General features: G+C 39.8%; 1 protein-coding gene across 3 annotated transcripts in view; it reads left to right on the top strand.

Moving 5' to 3' along the window:
* Rad18 (RAD18 E3 ubiquitin protein ligase) overlaps positions 1-19,299 on the top strand; it is a 72,388-nt gene extending 53,089 nt beyond the window's left edge. For 2 of the 3 annotated variants that reach the window (XM_042679804.1, XM_042679802.1), the window contains 2 exons: positions 6,026-6,088; positions 18,433-19,299. In XM_042679804.1, coding sequence (XP_042535738.1) covers positions 6,026-6,088; positions 18,433-18,535 — 166 coding nt within the window. In that variant the 3' untranslated portion in view covers positions 18,536-19,299. The remainder of the gene's footprint in view (positions 1-6,025; positions 6,089-18,432) is intronic. The other variant, XM_042679803.1, reaches the window with a different exon arrangement.
* Positions 19,300-20,104: the final 805 nt, after the last annotated feature.

The following is a 20,104-nucleotide window of genomic DNA, read 5'->3' as shown; positions in this document are numbered from 1 at the left end:
GAGATTAACTATTAGAGAGTAGAAAAGTTCTACCTGTAAGTAATTTCTAATCCACAGAATTTTATAGCAGATGCTTACATTTTTTCCTAGCCCGCAGTACCCTGCGTACCTCTTGTGCTGGATAAATAACAAGTTCTGATGATTTTGCACCCTGGTGTCATAGAAACAGTGGAAATCAAAGACTAAAGTGGTGCACACAGTGACAGCTTTCCTAGGGCAAATTGAAACATAATGCTGAGGCAATTATTTGGGTAATTCAAAGTCCAATCTGTTTCATGAAAATGGAACTGGCAATTGTTGAACACTTATTGTGTGCCAAGCTCTGGGTTGAATATTAAGTCTTGTATTGCTTCATTTAAAAGATATCCCTATAAGGTGTGTGTATTATTCTGACTTTGCATATGAGGACACTGAGAGTTAGCAAGTTTATGTAACCTGTCCATGATCTCACACAGCAGGTGACAACACACCTTAATGTTGACGCTAAAATCCTCACAGCCTCCAAAGGTGTTTGACATCTTTTCAGCATTCTTTTTTTTTTTTTTTTTTTTTGGTAAGTAGAGCTTTCTCACATATAATCTATATAAGATCCACTCTAGCTGGGCACTGTAGGTAACAGGAATGAGCTTCATGCCTATTATCCTAGCCACTAAGGCAGCTGAGATCTCGGCACCTCAGTTCAGAACCAGCCAGATAGAACCAGACAAATGGAAAATATTCTTATCTCCTGTTCACCTGCAAAAACCTAGAGGCGGAGGCATAACTCAAGTGGTAGAATGCTAGCTAGCCTTGATCAAAAAGCTGAGTGTGAGTGTGAGGCCATGAGTTCTAGCCTCAGTATCAGCACATACATACACAAAGGTAAACCAAGATGCCCTCTGGCATGGACTGATGGTGTCAGAGAGCCTGATCTGAATGCCCCTCCCCAGGGGAGCTGTTAGCTTTTATGTGTCAGAACTCATGTTTATAGAGCTTCTTAAAATTTAATGATCCGGGGCTGGGAAGGTGGCTCAGTGGTAGAGTGCTTGCCTCGCATGCATGAGGCCCTGGGTTCGATTCCTCAGCACCACATTACACAGAAAAAGCTGGAAGTAGCACTGTGGCTCAAGTGGTAGAGTGCTCGCCTTGAGCTGAAGAGCGGAGGGACAGCGCCCAGGCCCAGAGTTCAAGCTCCACAACTGACCAAAAGCAGAGAAGGTGAAGTTTATTCTGAAGAAGTTCATTGTTCTAGGTTTGAAAGTTGTATTTGCTTGGGATTGTGAATGCTCTGATGTTGGGTATGCTAGAGTGAGTAATTATCTTTTTTTTTTTTTTAACAAGACTTGAAAGTATTTTAAAGGAGTTTTTGATCTTCAGGACATAGTAAAATTACTAAGACTTCAAAGATTGCTCAAAAGGAAGAGATCTATGAGTGTTAATTTTAGAAACATTGGATGTTAGGCCCAGTAAGTACTCTTTAAAAAGTCCTATTTAATTTCAGGAATGTGACTGTTGAGTAGAATATAGCTGAGTACATTGCTTTAAAAGAGTTGAACAAGCCAGGCACTGGGGCCTCACACCTATAATCCTAGCTACTCAAGAGGCTAAGATCTGATGATCACCATTCAAAGTCAGTCTAGACAAGAAAGTACGGGAGCCTCTTATCTCCAGTTAATTACCAAAAATGTTGGAAGCGGAACTATGGTTCAACTAGTAGAGCACTAGCCTTGAGCCAAAAAAAAAACCAACCAAAAAACAAAACAAAAACCCACAAAACAAAACAAAAAACCCACAACAACTCAGGGACAGAGCCTAGGCTCTGAGTTCAAGCCCCAGGACTGGCACAAAAAAAAGGGGGTGGGTGGTTAGAAGTTCTATAATATAGCAGAGCATTGTATATATCAACTCTTAGTACCTCAGTGGTGACTAAAGTTGAAACTGCAGGCATAACAGGTCATCTTGTCACTCCATGGTAGGTAAAACTTGGACTTCCCACTTGGACTGACACAATGACAGTCCACTGGTTGCTTTGGTGATTTTTCTGGTAGTGCCTGAAGTGTAGTAGATAGAAAGTCTTTGGGGAACCACCAGCCGGGCTGGGCAGTGGCATTAAAGGCACAGAGGGAGAGGAGAGTATAGGCAACTCTCGGTGTTTTTGTGAATCTCCTCTACTGTTTGTTTCCATTGAGGCAGCATACCAAAAACCTCTTAGGTTTATGCCACTAATGTGCAGCAGATATTTTCCTTTAACAAGTAAGTGATTTGTACAGGTGGGTTGAAAGCTTCTAGGCAAAGTGATGAGACTTTAGGTGACAGGCACGACTGTCCTGCTTACTTAGCTAAGTAAGCCTTCCTGTTACAAAAAAGAAAAAGAAAAGTATGTATGTTAGGGGAGGTGCTGGCAGGAGCTGACTTTACTCTTTTTCTGGTTGTGTGACGGGATCCAGGGTCCACAGCCTGGTCATCTAAGCTATCATCAGCCTAGCTTAGAAGTTCCAATCAGTTATAACATCGCACAGGCCTGAGGTCACACGCCTACCTTCTCATTCAGAAACACGGGAGGATGGTAGTTGGCTACAAGATCCTATCTGAAAAACAACCTAAAAGCAAAATGGGTAGGTGCCTGGCTCAAGTAGTAGAGTACTCATCTAGAAAAGAGAGAAAAATGTTCATGATCCCTGGCTGTAAAGGAAGTGCAAATAAAATCAACCCTGAGATACCACCTGAATTTACCCCAGTAAATCCAGCCAATGACAAACGCTGGAGGGAATGCAGAGAAAGAGGAACTCTACTGCATTGCTGGTGGAAATGTATACTAATACAACCACTTTGGAAAGCAGTCTGGAGGTACCTCAGAAAGCTAAATATAGACCTCCAGTATGACCCAGCCATACCACTCCTAGGCGTCTACCCTGAGCAACAGGAACCAGGATGCAAGAACCCATGCACCTCCATGTTCATTGCAGCACTGTTCACAATAGCCAAGATATGGAAACAACCCAGATGTCCCACTACAGATGAATGGATCCAAAAATTGTAGTACCTATATATCATTTCTAAATGAACTCCATGTTCTTGACCACATATGGTGTATATATATGTACACATCTGAGGGAAGTCAGGAGGAGGGCACAGAATCAGAAGGAAACAGGAAAATATACAATAGAGGGGCCAATCAGCTGCACTGGACATTGATGAAAACGAACTAAGCAACTCAAGGGCGGTGATGGGAGGGAATGAAAGGAAAAGAGGGAACAGCTCACACTAAGCAAAAGGGAAAAAAATGTACATATCACCGGATGTGGAAGAAATAGTTGAGTTACCAAAGCTCATAGAATTCACAAACATTATAGACTATGATAGTGACAGTTTGCCTCGTGAAGGTTAAAATGTGTTTGTGACTGTAAGTATCACTATCCCACAATACTGTGAAATTTATGTAATCAGTTAACCTCAATAAAAATTATTTTAAAAAATAAGCTATAAATGGAAAAAATATGTGCTTGTACTGCAGCAGTGAAGATGTATGAACTAAGTATTACTGAAAATTTTTTTCTTTTTTCTGAGACTGGAACTTGAACTTGTTATCTGATGCTTTCATGCTGGTGCTCTACCACCTGAGCATTGACTCCAACCCCTTACTGAACTCATAATCATTTATCGTGATCAGTTTATCACTTTTTAAAAATCACTGTATTTTCTCAAGCCACAGATATTGAAAGCTACTACTACACATGCATTCTTTGTTCTCAAATGCCTGTGAACCACTGTGCTGGGTATCTAGAGAGGCAATGCACTTTGGGGTGTGACTTTACCTCTACATAGGCCATTGAGTGTAGGAATCCCCATCGGCGAGCCCTGCACGTAGCCCCTTGAGATCCAGGGAACTGGGGGAGGAAATCACTTGCATAAAACAGGTGGTATGGCCACTGTTGCTCTTTCCTATTCAGGCATTTTAGGCAGGTATTGCTTCAAAGTGGTTTGTCAGAAGTGGTTGAGAATGATCCGCTGTCACTTCAAATCTTCAGAGATTTTAAACTTTAGTCATTATAAGAGTAACATTTAGAATATGATTGATAGGTATGTGTGGTAGTTATAAGAGTAACATTTAGAATATAATTGATAGCTATGTGTGGTAGCATTTATCTGTAATCCCATATACTTCATAAACAAAGTCCAGCAATAGTAGTGAGGCTAAGTCTCAAAAACAAAATACTTTATACATACAAACTGGTACGTTGAAACTCCTTTGTACAGCTATTTGAAGACAATGAGGAGAAGAAGAAATACAAATCTTAGTGCCTTTGCTTCACACTTTGTAAGCCTAGCTACTTGGGAAGCTGAATTTGAGATGATTGCAGTTCAAGGCCAGCTTGGGAAGATAAGTACAAGAGATCTGCATTTCTCAACCCATAGCTCCTACAATAGTGCACACCTTTCCTCCCAAGCTGCTTGGGAAGCTGAGATTGGGTGGACAGCTGTCCTAGGCCAGCTCAGACAGAGAAGTACAAGAGGCTCTTTCCTACTGAGGGAAGATGGGTTCAGTAATGTGTTTCTGTGATCTGAGCAATGATGTGAATCCTAAAGTAGGCAGACTCCTAGTCCGGGTGTGCACTCAAGCAGGGAAATGATGCTCTACTCCTGACAAAACCAGTGAAGCCAGGTATGGTGGCTCAAGCTTATTATAGCAACTGGGAGGTGGTTCTCAAGGATTGGAGTTCAAGGCCTACCTGAGCATATAAAAAAAAAAAAGTGGGTGAAACTCCATCTCATCCAATGGCTAGCTAAGGCATTACATGCCTGTTACTAACTAGCCACAGGGTAGCCCAGGGGCTGGGGTCAGCAAAGGCTTGCTATCACCAGCAACATGGGGAAGCACAAATATACGAGGATCACAGCACAGATCAGCTGTGGTATAGATTGCAAATAACCAATAGAATAAAGGGCTAGTAGTGCGGTTGAGCAGTTTTAGCAATATGGTGCCAGCTTAGTAACAAAACCCTACAGAAACACAAATGCCAAGTACAAAAAAGGGATGGGGGCGTGGCTCAAGTGGTAGAGCATGTTCCTAAGCTTGGCTGAGGCCTTGGGTTTTATAGCTAGTACTGCAAAAAAGAAAAGATTGCATTAACATTTCCAAACCTTTGGTTCACACTTGGGGTTGGGATACCTCAGCTTTCTACACTGCCTGCAGAGTGAGAAAGGCTGAGTTGTTCCTACAGTGCCGTGTTATTTCAGGTCATGAGGTCTTGAGAAGAGGTTTTTTGATATTGGTGTACACATAGGCTTTCTAAAATTAAGTCATATTGATCTGGGTAAGAACAAGATGCTTAAAATGATTTTAAAAACCTTAATTTTTTTTCTTTTAAATAACACATGTCTTCTATAAATCTGCTTTATATCCTTGCTGGAGATATAGGACTTGGAGCCAGGATGCATTTATAACCTGTTTCCATTATTAGCACAGTTTGGATTAATTAGAATTTATTTGACTTTGGTTGCCAAGAGACTAAAAGCCAATTAGGAACTTATCTCTTGTGAATCTCGTTGTTAAAGTTGGTTTTTTTATTTTTTGTTTTTTTCTATCTTTGTTTTTCATGGTGTTAGAGACTGAATAAAACACGATTTGATCTTTGGTTGATGTGAGAAATTTAAAAAGTCATGATTATTCAATTTAGGTAAAGTTTTTATATTGAGGGATTTATTTAGGTTTCGGATTTTTTTTTCTTATTGAAAATTCCTTAAGTTTTTTATGCCTTTAATAAAATTGTGTAATAATAAATGGTAAATATTGATGGGTTTTCATGCATGTGTGTGACTGGGACGCCATTCTCCCAGTCGAGGTAGTGAGCCATCAGATTCCTTCCAGATTCTTTCTGCCACTTTGTCATCCTTCCTTGCCCGCCCTGTTGTACCCACACATAACTACCACTGGTCTGCTGGTTTGTTTTTCTGTTCTTGTAGACTAGAGGTTTATGTTAGTGGAAAGTATACACACACAGCACACACACATTGTCTGGCACTACTGATACACATATTCTTTCAGTTCCAGTTCAGACATCATAAGAGATCTCCTGGAAGAAGAGGAGGCCTGGGAAGAATCATATAAGTGAGTTCTCATACTCAAGAAATAAGCTTATACTTTGAGAAATGCTAATTTTATGCTGCTGATTTTCAATCAAGAGAATATGTGTACTTTCTGATTTAAGCAATTAATAATCTTGTTTTGATATTTCTGTATAGAGATGGAATACTATTGGAACACTGGCTAATTAGTAGGAATTGTTTCTGTAAGTCCAGATTATTTCTACGCATTGTTTAGTAGTTTGGCCTTAAATACTGGCTCATAACCATTAGAGAGTTTTAATAAAGAAAATAGAAGTCATTATATGGGAATCTTCACACGAAACGTAGACATCTACTTATATTTGTACGTTATTGTCATCTCTCCTTTTATAATTAGAGGCTGTCCCTCCTCCTACCTGAGTCTCATTCATTCCCTTCTTATTTCTATCTCATTCCTACTCTTACCAGGAGCGTTGGCCCTCCTTGCTTCTTTTTCTTATATGGGCACTCTCTCCCTCAGCTGTGTCTTCACAGTTAGCTCTCAGTATGCAGTGGTGTCCTCTGTACCTGCCATTGTATCCCTCATCCCTTCCTTAGTAGCTGATGTAGCATATTCAGCTAGCCCATCATTCTTCTGAACTAGTTTCCATTGAAAACATTGTAGATCCCATGTTGCTAACGAAAGGACATATTTTAGATCTCATCTTTAGCTCTTACACATTATACTACAGATCTCTTTACCTTCCTTGATCTGCCTTTATTGCTTTCTGAAACACTAACTCTGGTTTCCCTCTTGCTTCTCCCCAGCTACTTGTCTTTCTTTTTTTTTTTCTGGTTTATCTTCAACCAGTTGTTGGTGTTGGTCAAGATTAAACTGATTTCCTAATAAGTTTATCTCTCCTGCCTACACCTCTTCTGAGCTCCCAACACGTATCTAACCACATACTTGATGTCTTCTCTTAGATACTTTTAATACCTGTCAAAACACAAAACTGAGGGCTTGATGGAATCTAAGACAGGATAGAAACATGGTCCTTTTCCAGTGTTGCTTTTCAGCCAATTTCCTAAGCCAAAGAAATTGCAAGTCTTTCCTGACATCTTGTTTTACTTTGCTTGTATTCCCAATCTATGACCAGTCCGGTTGGTTTTACTTCTTTTTTTGGGGTCCGGTCGTGGGGCCTGAACTCTGGGCCTGGGCACTGTCCCTCAGCTCTTAAGCTCAAGGCTAGCACGTTACCACTTGAGCCATAGCACCACTTCTGGCTTTTTTTTTCTGCTCACGTGGTGCTGAGGAATCGAACCCAGGGCCTCATGCATGCAAGGCAAACGCTCTACCACTGAGCCACCTTCCCAGGCCCAGGTTTTACTTCTTAAATATCTCTAAAACCCATCAATTTATTTCCACTGCTCATTGCCATAATCCATGCTTCTATCATGTCTTGATTGAACAGTAGCTTCTTAATTTGTCTTGTGTCCTCTGGCTTCTTCATATTCTGCTTACCACACTGAGGCTAAAGTGATCTTTTCAAAGTGTAAGTTTTATTAGTTATTCATCCCTCTGTGTTAATGATTTCAGTGACTTCTTATTCCTCTGGGAATTAGGAAGGAACTCTGTAAATAGGCTTCAAATGCCCTTTGTGCTTAGGTCTGCTCTAGCCCCATGTCTGAAATCAGTAACATTTTTGAGATGCCAGCCACAGTACTTTTTCTCACCTAATGTTATTTGTCTTTGAAGCTTGGGAGAGGAGGTTATTCCTTTACCAATTACTTTGTCTTGCACCCATTCATGTTAAATGAAACCCCGATCCCAGTAACTCTAACAAGTTATATAGCCCAGCATTCTTGAGCCCCAAAACTATTCTTGATAATGATGACCTCATAGGATCATCACTGTGAGAGCGCACATCCCACCACTTAAGTGCTCATGGATAGAAAATGTTAAAGCAGAAAGAATGCAGGACTTCATCTAACCCAATCTTTTCACTTTATAGAGAACAAAACTTTGGAGAGTTCTGTTGACCTGACACTGCCAGAATCAAAGCTGAGCCCTCTATTTCAGCTGAGCATAAAACAGCTTCAGTTGCTGTGGTTTTTACTATGTGTGCTTATGCTGTAGCGTAGTTTTAGAGGTAGAATCAGGTAATGCCTCTCAACAGCTTTACCTTCCCACCAAGTGTGACAGCTCTGTAAATACTCTCACCTGCTCTGTAAGGATTAAACTGGGTCCTTTAAATAATTTTCCTTTGCCAACTCTGTTGTTAAATGTTGTCTGTTGAGGGTACCCAGGAAACAGCAGTAGGAAGGGGTTTTGCCTCTTGGTTCCCATGTGTTCACAGGCCTGCCTCTTCCCATACAATGTCTCTAGAGTCTGCTGTAATGATCACAGGGAGGCCCATTGCTCCACCTGCAGCGGATAGCCACAGCTGTGCCCTCTTCAGTTAGGTTCACATCTGTCTGGGTGGGAGGCAGGAACTCTTGAGGTAGTAGAAGTTGTACTTGTTCCTTTTTTTTGTTGGTGGTGGGTCTTGAACTCTGGGTCTGGGTGCTGTTCCTCAGCTCTTCAGCTCAAGGTGAGTGCTCTACTATTTGAGCTACAGTACCACTTCTCGTTTTCTAGTGGTTTATTGGAGATAAGAGTTTCACAGACTTTTCCTGCCTGGGCTGGCTTTGAATCGCAATCCTCAGATCTCAGCCTCCTGAGTAGCTAGGATTTTAGGGGTGAGCCACCAGCACCTGGCTTGTACCTGTTCCTTTTATCTTGCTATTTTTGTGTTCTGCAGAGTTCTGCTTACTAGCTATTCCTTTGTTATTTTAATCCCTGTTATAGTTAGGAATTACTTATATTAAAACTTTTTTCTTCAAATTATTGTGCCCTTTCATGAACCCAGACTGATAGAGTGCATGTATGAAAGCTAAGGACTGTCCTACAACGGGTGCTGCTTACTTCTGCCTTACTCGGTTCGTGAAATGGAGAATCACAGAACTAGCGCTAGACCCTAGGCACAAGGTGTGCTTCCTTAGGGGCCATCACAGCCAAGCTCTCTCAGGACCTGTGCAGTCCACCCCAGTTTAGATGTAACGTAGAACATTACCACTATTGTCACAGCTTCCTTCCTGCCTCCAAATCAGAACCCACCACCGACAAGCACGGTTCTGACAGTGGGTTGATTTTGCATGATTTTAGACTTCATGCAAATGAAATCATATGGTACACATACCTTGATGTTTTATTTTTGGCACTGTGTTATGTCAGTGAGCTTTTTTTCTATGATTGTATATAACAGTAGTTTGTTCCTTCTCTTGTATCTATAGCAGTGTTTTTTTTTTATTTGTGCAAAATAGTTACCATATAAAACAAGTATACAAAATAATAAGAAAATCCTTAGGACCCCCCAAAAAATATATGAGTAAAAGTTATAAAAAATGATTTTCAAAAAAGAGCTTGATACCAGTCAACAAATAGAAGAAATAGAATTCATTTTGACCAGTAACAGATACTCTTGTACAATGTTTATGGATGACTTCATAATAGCAGGAAGTCATAGTCACAGTCACAAGATGTACACTCTCAGCTTACTGAGAGAGTGTGTAAACCCACTCTTTGGCATTGCTTCTTATGGAGGGGTGGAATCCTCAGACCCCTTCCTACACGTCCTCAGGTGATTCTGCTACATGCTAAAGTTTGTGAACCATTCATGCATAGTATTCTATGCTAGGAATTTGTCTGTTTTGTTGTTGATAGATGAATGGTTTGTTTAGAGTTTAGGGCTATTATACATAAAATCCTCAAAAACGTAAATGTAGCCAGGCTCTGGTAGCTCATGCCTGTAATCCTAGCTACTCAGGAGGCTTAGACATAGAAGATTAAAGTCTGAAGCTAGCCTGGGCAAAAAAGTCTGAGACTCCATCTCCAAATAACCAGCAAAAGGCAGGCTGGAATTGTGGCTTAAGTGGCAGAACACCAGCCATGAACAAGCAAGTCAAGTGAGAGCATGAATCCTTGAGTTCAATCTTTACCTAGAGTACTATACACAAATAACAACTACAAAAAAAGAGCCATAGATGTCCTCCATATTTACTTCTGTTGAAATACTCCCAGAGTAATGTTGGATCCAAGGGTATACATAGGCAAGGGTTAGTAGTTATGGCCAAATATGTTTCCAAAGAGATTGCACTAGTTCAAATCTCTGTCAGTCCCATATACTTATCCGGTATTTGGTAATTTTAATTTTTGGTATTTTTAATTTTAATCATTTTGGTGAGCTTCTAGTATTATCTCATTGTGATTTAAATTTGCATATTTTTGGCCATATTGGATATGTTTTCTAGTATGGTAATAAGGGCATCTTTTTCCTATCCCAGGTTTTAGAGGGTTAACATTCATTGTTTTGTTTTTTATTCCTAGATGTTTTTTTGGGGGGTGGGGTAGGGTCCAGTCATGGGGCCTGAACTCTGGGCCTGAGTTCTGTCCCTCAGCTCTTCAGCTCAAGACTTGCACTCTACCACTTGAGCCACAGTGCCACTTTTTTTTTTCTGCTTATGTGGTGCTGAGGAATCGAACCTAGGGCCTCAAGCATGTAAGGCGAGCACTCTACCACTAAGCCACCTTCCCAGCCCATTCCTAGGTGTTTGTTGTTGTTGTTGTTGTTTGTTGGTGGTGGTGTGAGGCTTGAACTCAGGGTCTGGGTGCCATCCCTGAACTCAAGGCTAGTGTTTTTCCACTTAGAACCTCAGATCCACTTCCCATTTTTGAGTGGCTAATTGGAGATAAGAATCTCATGGGGACTTTCTGCACAGGAAGGCTTTGAGCCCTGATTCTGAGATCTCAGTCTCCTGAGTAGCTAGGATTATAGGCGTGAGCCACCAGTGCTGGCTGTTCCTAGTTTTTAATGTGGTTGAATGTTGAGTTTTATCAAAGTTTTAAATTTTATTTGTAGTTCTGGGGGAAGAACTGAAGCATAGTAGACAAATTCTTTGTTGAGTCACCACTGCAGCCGCTTAGCCAGTGCTTTGAATATGTCTGTGGAGATAAATAAGGGATTTTTCCCCCTTTATTTTGTTTGTATGGTAACGGATTGTTTTTGTTTTTCAATATTAAATTAGATGTTATTCCTGAAAGAAGTCTAATTTGGAGGTGATGTCAGACTTAAAAAAATATATTGTTAGACTTGATTTCTTAACATTTTGTTAAATAATTTCTTGCTTATTAATGTTGACAGTTTATCTGCGATTCTTCTCCATGAAATATGCTTGCCAGATTTTGGCTCTCACTCAAGATTACGCATTAGTTTTCTGGATGAGCCCTTTGCCCCATACATACCTTAGGGAACTGAAAGTACTTGCAGCAGGAAAACAACTAATTATAAAGAAGGAGGAGGGCTGGGAAGGTAGCTTAGTGGTAGATTGCTTGCCTTGCATGCATGAGGCTCTGGGTTCCATTCTTTGGCACCACATAAGCAGAAATAGCCGGAAGTGGTGCTGTGGCTCAAGTGGTAGAGCGCTAGCTTTGAACTGAAGAACTGAGGGAGAACACGCAGGCTCAGAGTTCAGGCCCTACAACCAACAAAAAAAGAAAAAAAAGGAGGAGGAGGCCCTTAGAAAGAGCTTCTTCCTGTGGCTGGACCAAGAAGAAAAGTGGATTTTTAAATCACCTATATTAAATTACCCAAAGAACTCAAGGCACTGTGTGTAAAGAACTAACAGAGAATAGGAATATAGTGAATCACCAAATGCAGAATGCTATTAAAGCAAAATAGATGTCTCTTTGGTTCTTTTTTTTCTTTTAATCACATTCTAGATTTGAAAGGCATAAGAACTGATTTTAAAAAATTCACCAAGTTCACCAAGGCTCAAAGCAAATTTCAGTAGGAGGAAGAACGAATCATTAAAGTTGAAGATTGGTCAACTAATATTATCTACTATGAGAAACAGAAAATAAGGATAAAGAATAATAAATAGCTCCAGAGCCCATGGAACACCAGGCAGTAAGTATGTCGGCATAATGGGAAACCTATGGAAAAAGGATAGAAAGAATTTGTATACAAATAGTGGCTAAAAGTTTCCTAAATTTAATGAAAAATATTACATATCCAGCTAGGCACCAGTGACTCATGTCTGTAATCCTAACTACTCATGAGTCAGAGATCTGAGAATCTCAATTTAAAGTTTGCCTGGGCAAAAAGAAACAGTCCATAAGACTCTTATCTCCAGTTAACCACCAGAACACCAGAAGTAGAACTGTGGTTCAAAGTGGTTGAACACCAGCCTTGAGTAAAAAGTGCTCAAGGACAGTGCTCAGGCCCTGAGTTCAAGCGCCCCCACCCCCCCCAACTGACAAAAAAGAAACAAAAAAGTTACATATTCAACATACTCTACAATCCAAGTAACAGAAAATCAGGTATTCACACCATAATCTAACTGCCAAAAGTAAAGAAGAAAATCTTAAAAGAATCAAGAGAAAAGCAAACTCATAACCTATATATGATTTGGTAATTTCTTGGTAGAAACCATGGAGGCCAGAGACAATAGAAGGCCACATTCAAACCAAGTGCTACACCAAACATCAACCAAGAATGTCGTATTTAACAAATCTACCCTTCAAAACTGCAGGAGAAGCAAGGTGCCAGTGGTTCATGCTTGTCATCCTAGCTGCTCAGGAAACTGAGTTCTGAGGATTGTGGTTCAAAGTCAGCCTGGGCAGGAAAGTCTGTGAGGCTCTTATTTCAGTTAATCACCAGGAAACCGAAAATGGCGTTGTGGCTCAAAGTGGTAGAGTGCTAGCCTTGAGCAAAGAGAGCTCAGGGACAGCGTCTAGGCCCTGAGTTCAAGCCCCATGATCTACCAAAAAAAAAAAAAAAGACCTGAAAACTGAAGGAGAAATAAAGACATCAAGAGAAACAGCAGCTGAGTCAGTCATGAGGAAAGCTGCCTTTGCTGAAAGACATCTACATAACTAAAAGCAGCCTCAGTTTGTATCTATGTCCGTTGTTTTAAACCATTCACTTTGCAGTGACCACAGAATCCAGGAAAGGACTGGACTGATCAATAACATCTTTATGATAAGGCACTAAACTACTCCTAAAGTACAGTGGAGTCTGGCACCCTCCCTCCCTCCCCAAATGGACACCATTGCCTATGGAGATGAGATTGCTCCCTGTAGAGAACTCTGAAGCTGAACTGTGAAACCTGGAAACTGAGAGGTTGGAAAACCACTTTGATAGCACTTGGAATGCTGAGCTATGGAAGAGTTAAAACAGACAGCTCTTGAGAGAATGAAGAGACTGGGGTGTTACCCCTCCTCCTTTTTTTAGGCTGGCAGCTGTGCTGACCTTGTAGGCTGGACACAAAGACTTTGATTAACTTAACCTTAGACATTGTGTCTGGACTTTTCCCTGGGCTGCAGTCTTCTGTCTCAAAAGAATAAGGAACCAGTGTCTGTCACAAACTGTCTTAGTTCTGATTGTAGTATTAATATAGATGCCTTACTTTTTGCGTGTATCCTTGGTAACCTTCCTTGTATGAACTCGAATATACTTGCTTGCAGGAACTCAGGGTGCAAGTGCTAGAGAGCCTTGGGACCCCTGGTCCCTGCTGATTATCCTCTCTTATCGCTCTCTTTCTCTGCCTTTTCCAATTTTCTTTGGCCTGGTATCCTATCCCATCATGCGACAGCTCCCTGGAGACCCCACCTGACCAGTTCTGAGAGCATGGACTGTCAGACCATCTGCTACCACCTCTGACCACTGGGTCATCTCTGTGACTATGTATAATAATAACTGTGCATACCTATCTCTCTCCCTCCCCCTACTTTTGTTTATTTAAGACTAGAGCTCATGTCTGTACCCAAAGATGGCTGAAGATTGGCTTCAGTGCTGCCTTCCTGTGGCAGGCCCTTGCCACATAATGAATCTCCTTTGTCTGTTTTCACCATTGCTGCCCTTTAATTGGCACGTAGGGGTGAGTGGCCAGCCCTGATAAAAAAACTTCAATGTCAGGAAACTGCTCTATAAGAAATACTGAAGAGAATCCTACTTAGGTTGAATGGGAAGGACCTGAGGTAGTAACTTGAATCCACATAAGCAAACAAATTGTTACAGTAAAGGTAAATACATAGACCAATATAAAAGATAGTTTTGATGTGTTTTTGATGATAACTTTTCTTTTTCTCTTGTTTTAAAAGGTAAGGGTATAAAGCAGTCATTATAAATCTATGTTTTGGGTCATACTATATGTTGCAATTTATGTGACAACTTACAGCACAAGGATTGGAAGGAAAGCTTTATATAGAAGCAAATTTTTTGTGTATTACTGACATTAATCCAAGTGATATTTTTTTAAAATTGAGAATGGGATTTTGTTGTAAATTAATATGCTCATTACAATCCCAGGGCTACCATTAAGAATATAAAATTCAAGATGCAATGTAAGAAATAGTGGAATTTAAATATTGCAGTAGAAAAAAAAAGTTTAATACTTAAGAAAGCAGAAGCAAAATGGCATACAGAGATCCTACTTTATCTATAATTGCAATAAACTGAAGTTGCTTAAATAATCCAATTAAAAGGCTGAGGTTGGCAAAATGAAGTTTGAAGATGCACTTACCAAGTGCCCTAGAATACTTGAAGCAAAAATAATGGGTGGAAAACTACCTAAAAGCAGCAGGAGTAAAACTATCAAAACCCGTTCATTCTATTTACAGTCCTGTGGATGGGGAGCCAGGCAGGTTAAAGTGGGCTGTGGATTGCGTCCCGACAGTGCTCTTATTCATCAGTGGCCTCCTGGCCTGGTCTGAGGAGTGGGAATTCCCTGCTCTGTAAGTCTGACCAAGTTCTATAGGCTGTAGTCTGTATAAGCCTTTTGAAATGTGTCAAAAGCTATATGCAGAACATGCTACAGTGCAAAACTTAATGGGGATTTTATGCTCACCTTTTTATATTATTTATTTGCCTTTTCATTTTGAAATTTTGAAGAAATATGTTTCAGAGTTTTAAAAGAATATATGTGCTTTGTTTTTGTCCTGCATATGAAATTTTTGCCTAATTCAAGATCCCATGTCCTAGACCTTTTAGTCTTTTTTTATTAAGGTCTATTAAAGGTTGTAGCCTATTTGAAGCAAATTTTTGTAACATTACAACGTGTGGATTGTGGTTAAAATTTTCTTTTTTTATACAGAGATCTTTACTTGCTCCAATGGTGTGAAGAGACTATCTTATGTGCATTTAATAACCTTTACTGAAAAATGATTGAATGTGTATGTGTGGGTCTTTTTCTGGAATCTTTCTTTTTCTGTCTTCATCAGTAACAAACTCTTGATTACTGGAGCTTTACAGCCTTGAAATAAAATAATGTGAGATCTCTTTTGTAAAATGTCTGTAACATTTTATAATATTCACTTCTGTGTTCTTCACTGTATGGGTTTGACAAGTGTGTAAGGCCATGCACGTACGGTGTTAATGTCATGTAGAATAGTTTCACTTTCCTCAAGGTCACCTACAATCTAGACATCTCTCCTTCTCTTGAAGCATAGAAAGTTCTGAGTTTTGTATTTTCCCCATAATTTTTGTCTTCTTTAGAAGTTGTGTACTTGGACTCAACAATCCAACTTGGCTTCTTTCTCTTTGTAATACTCATTTAAATTTCCTCCATGTCTCTTCTTGGTTTGACAACTTGTTTCTTTTTCATGCTGAGTAGTATTTCATTGTCTGGATGTACAGATTTATCTACTCCTCCTGAAGGCTATCCTGGCTGCTTCCCAGTTCTGGCGATTCGAAATATGCTGCCGGGAATAGCCGTGTGCAGGATTTTGTGTGAAGATATGTTTTCAGCTCTTTTAAGAAAATATCAAGGAGTGCAGTTCAATACGGGGTAATACAGTAACAGTATATTTTATAAGAATCTACTAAAGTGCCTTCCAGATTCGCTGCATTATTTTGTGCACCTGCATCATCAATGGCCTTTGGTGTTGTCAACCTAAATATTTCTTTCAGACCTGTTTTGGCTGTTCTGACTTGGTTGCCTGGGAGTAAAGCCAAGGTCTTCTTGCCTCCAGAGGAGGTGCACCCATCTGAGTATACTTTGATCTTTGGGGAGGGGAAGGACTATGATGTCCATGGCTCTTTTGGATGTAGGCAGACAGGGGAAGCTAATGTGGCCTCGGCGGCATGGGGTGTGGGAGGAGAGGGACTCTTTGGGCTAATTCATTGTTGCTTTGACATCAGAAGGTATATAGAAATTGATGTGCTCTGAATATAGAATTGCCTGTCCTGCTGGTGGTGGAGCAGAATCTCAATAGGAAGAGCCACACATAGAGAAATGCATATCTTCCCCACTCAGATGATCCCTTTGAGATTGCAAATCTTGTGGCTAATGATTTTTTTATTTGTTTGAGTGGACCCTCTGACAGAGGGAGGCATTCTCCAACTGGAAGCACCCCTTTGGAGTTCAAACTTGTCTCCAGCTTCGGTTTTATCTTCATGACATAGCTGTCTAGATGCTTTTATTTATGGTTCCTTTATTTTTCTTATTTATTCTGATTTGAGTCTTTTAACCGCTTTTGGTCTTGATGTCTTTAGTTATTTGTAGAAAATTTACAGCCAACTAGTTTATTTTCCATTATGTCTCTCTTTTCCAGTGATTCTGTTTTTTGCACACTCATTGTTTCTTAAGTTTGGATGAATTTTATTGATATGTCTTTTTTTTTAATAAAAGTTAAGTATAGTGTTACCACTTATATAGTATTGTACTCCAATTTCTTTCTCATGTACATACTCAAGAGATGGAAAATATATAGCCATACAAAGCTTACCCACAGATATTTGTGGCATCATTACTTATTTCAATAGACAAAAATGTGCAAACAATTCAAATTCCATCAGTTGATAAGCAGAACTAAATATGGCCTATCTGTACATAGAATATTGTTTGTCCATAAAAAGCAGCACAATATTGATATGTACTAAAACATGGATGAACCTCAAAAATACCAAATGTCCCAATAATTCACCAAGAGAATTATATCAGAAACCAAAGAACACATATGTATGATTCTATTCACCTGCAATACCCAGAATAGGAAAATCCATAGATAGAAAGTAGAATACTATTGCCAGAAATTGGATGTATATTGATGTGTCTTTTAAGTTCACCATGTCTTTCATCACCTTTCTGCATCATCGTTATGAATCCTTTGAAGGAATGTTTTTCTTTGGTGAATTTGTCCTAACTTATCTATTTGGCTCATTGTTTCCCTGTCTGCTAAAGTTCTCCATTTGACCATGGGTGGTGTCCAGCTTTCCCACTAAAGCCTTTTGATGTAGTGATTATAACTGTATTAAAGTCCTGGTCTAATGGTTCCAACAAATGAGTTATCTTGTATCTGCCGGTTGCTTTTTTCTCTAGGGTTTTTCCTCCTTTTGTGTCATAAGTTTTGACTGAATGGTGAACATACTGTGAAGTACACACAAGACTGAAATAAATAGTGTTTATGTCTAGAAATAGACATGGGAAATTGAGCCAGGTAATTCAGGATTTGGCCTGGCTGATTTTCTGGTGATTCACATAACCTTCAGTGCATCAGGGGGTCTACATTCCTCTAGCAGTTATATGCTTTTTATAATGCTCTTGTATAATGTGGGGTTGATTTCCCTCCTGCCTGCCTTTCGGCCATCTCTGAAAGGTCTTCTCTGTGGCTGTTTCATGCCTGCATCTGACTTGGTGTTGGGCTCATATGTAGGACTTCTCTGTTGCCTTGCTGCAGCCTCTGTCTTCTGTAAGTCCATGCTCCTGTGTCACAGGGATGGTGTTTTCCCAGTACTACTCCTTCCACCCTCCCATTGTAGCGTTCCTTGGTGTCTATGTGAGATCATCTGCCTGCAATGAATTTCTGCCCTCCAGAGGTGGATGTTGTACTTCCTGTCATCTCCAGAAGCAATGAGTCTTTCCCTGTGTGATGACAAAATTATTCTCTGTCCTCTCTCGTGAGCAGACTGACTTCACTTTTGCTCTTCAGTGGATAAACTTTGCTTGAGCCCAGTGGGCCAGAAAGTTTACTGCTGTTCTCTCAGTAACACTATCTGGACTTTCTTGTTAGGATAGAGGAAACTTTTTTCCCCTAGCTTTTAAAATGTTAAGATGTTAAGCAGAGTGTAAAACTGCTAGATGTGAATTCAGAAGAAAGATTGCTTTTCTGTGATCTTTTCATTTTCACTGTTTATCATTTATAAAGTGGGAATGATGGTGTTTATACTAGCTGGAGGCTTGTAAATGGAATGGAAGGCTATTTGAGGTTTTAATGAAATAATCCCTGTGAAAATATTTATAATCTAGACCTTGCTTTAGAATAGCAAGTATTGCTTTCTAAGATCTCCTTTCTTTTCTTTTTGTTTTCAGAAATGATCTTCAAGACAGAGAAGTAAGTCCAAGACAGAATCGCCGCACAAGAGCAGCTGAAAATGCTGAGACTGAGCCAAGAAACAAGCGTAATAGGAATTAGTGTGGGCCTTTGCCTGCTTTTCTAATACAGTGATAGAGTATGGTACTTTTGATTACCATATATAGGTTGCACATATATAATTGCCCAAGGGAATGTGTTTAATTCTAAATGTAACAGTTAACTTGTTTTGTTTTGTTTTCCGTTGCCTTCCCAGAAGCAGAAAAATATTACAAAACACTCCCCTTGGTCAGTTGCTTCCTGCATCTAGCAACCACCAGCTTTCCAGAGTGGGTACACTGCTTGGCAAAGATATTTGGTTTGATTTCTAAATTTCAGAATGTCCTTAGATGTTTTTCCTTTTCTTCCATAGAGAAGCCAACTTCACAAATCTTGTTTACTGTAACAGGCAGTTGACTTAAGAGTGACTGTATGCTGGAGTGAGTACCCAATAGCAGTGACTAGATGGATGTGGCAGATGTTTAGTGCAGTTGTTTGTTGTTACATATTACTCAAAGTAGGATTATAATATAAAGTCACAGTAATATAATTTTCTTTAAGTCAGATAGTATTGTAATTTAAAGTCACGAAGTCATAATAGCTGAAACCTTATTCTTCTGAAGTGGCACTTAAAATGATTGCAGTTAGTACTTTTTCACTTGGGTCAATCACATCACTAACACTGAATCCTAGCTGTTAAACAAAAAGTATGAAATAAATGCATTTTATAAATGAATAGACTTTAAAAAAATAATGTCCTTGTAACAGTATCCTGTGAATCACTGAATAGAGGCTTTGATCATGATAATGAATTGTTATCTGGTGCAGTGTGTCTCTCCTGGTCCAGTTCTTACTGCTTTCTTTTTGGTGTTTCAGAGCCAGCATACGCCCACCTTTCACCAACACCCAATCTAAACATGTCAGCTTTCAATAACTTGACAGAAAATTTGACAGTGTTAAAACAACAGATGTATTAATGTGCCAGGGACAACATTTGTGGCATCTCTTTTCCAGAGAATACCTCTGTTGACATTGGTTTTTTTCATATGCTTTGGGAGCTTCTATATGGCAAGTTTTAGCATTTTTCACACTGAAATCTGCTGAGTTCTCTGTGTTCCAAATGGTTATAGAATAATTTGTAATAGTTCATCTGCCTAAAGTTAGGAATGCTACATTAAGATAGCTACAAGCAGGCATCCTACTGTGTGTACTTACTCATAGTCAGGACTGAGGGCCCAAATCTAGACCTTCTCAACTATGAAACTTCCACTGCTTCCTTCTCCTGTTAGGAAGGCAAACTACTGGACAATGTCTGTCAACATTAAGACAATAGGCAGAGCAAATAAGTCTGTTAGTTCTTCCCCAGCAGGTGAAGAGCTCAGTGGTATGTTTGCTCACCCACTCTTTGATGCCATCAATGGGGTCACCCTGAGACTCAGACACTTAAGATCTCTGGAGACACAAACAGAATCTGAGCAGTGCTAAGAATCAATCCTGGTGCACTGTACACTGAGCCATCCTCCCCAGTGCAGTAGTGGGAAATGCACCTGAGCCCAGCCACTATACTCTTCTACATGAACAGTGAGACTATTTCAACTGGAAGACTACAAGTGATTAAAACTTCTAAAAACA

Source organism: Dipodomys spectabilis, unplaced genomic scaffold, assembly GCF_019054845.1.
Source record: "Dipodomys spectabilis isolate Male_0828 unplaced genomic scaffold, ASM1905484v1 ptg000054l, whole genome shotgun sequence".
NCBI lineage: Eukaryota > Metazoa > Chordata > Mammalia > Rodentia > Heteromyidae > Dipodomys > Dipodomys spectabilis.
This window is presented reverse-complemented; position numbering and strand designations above follow the sequence as displayed.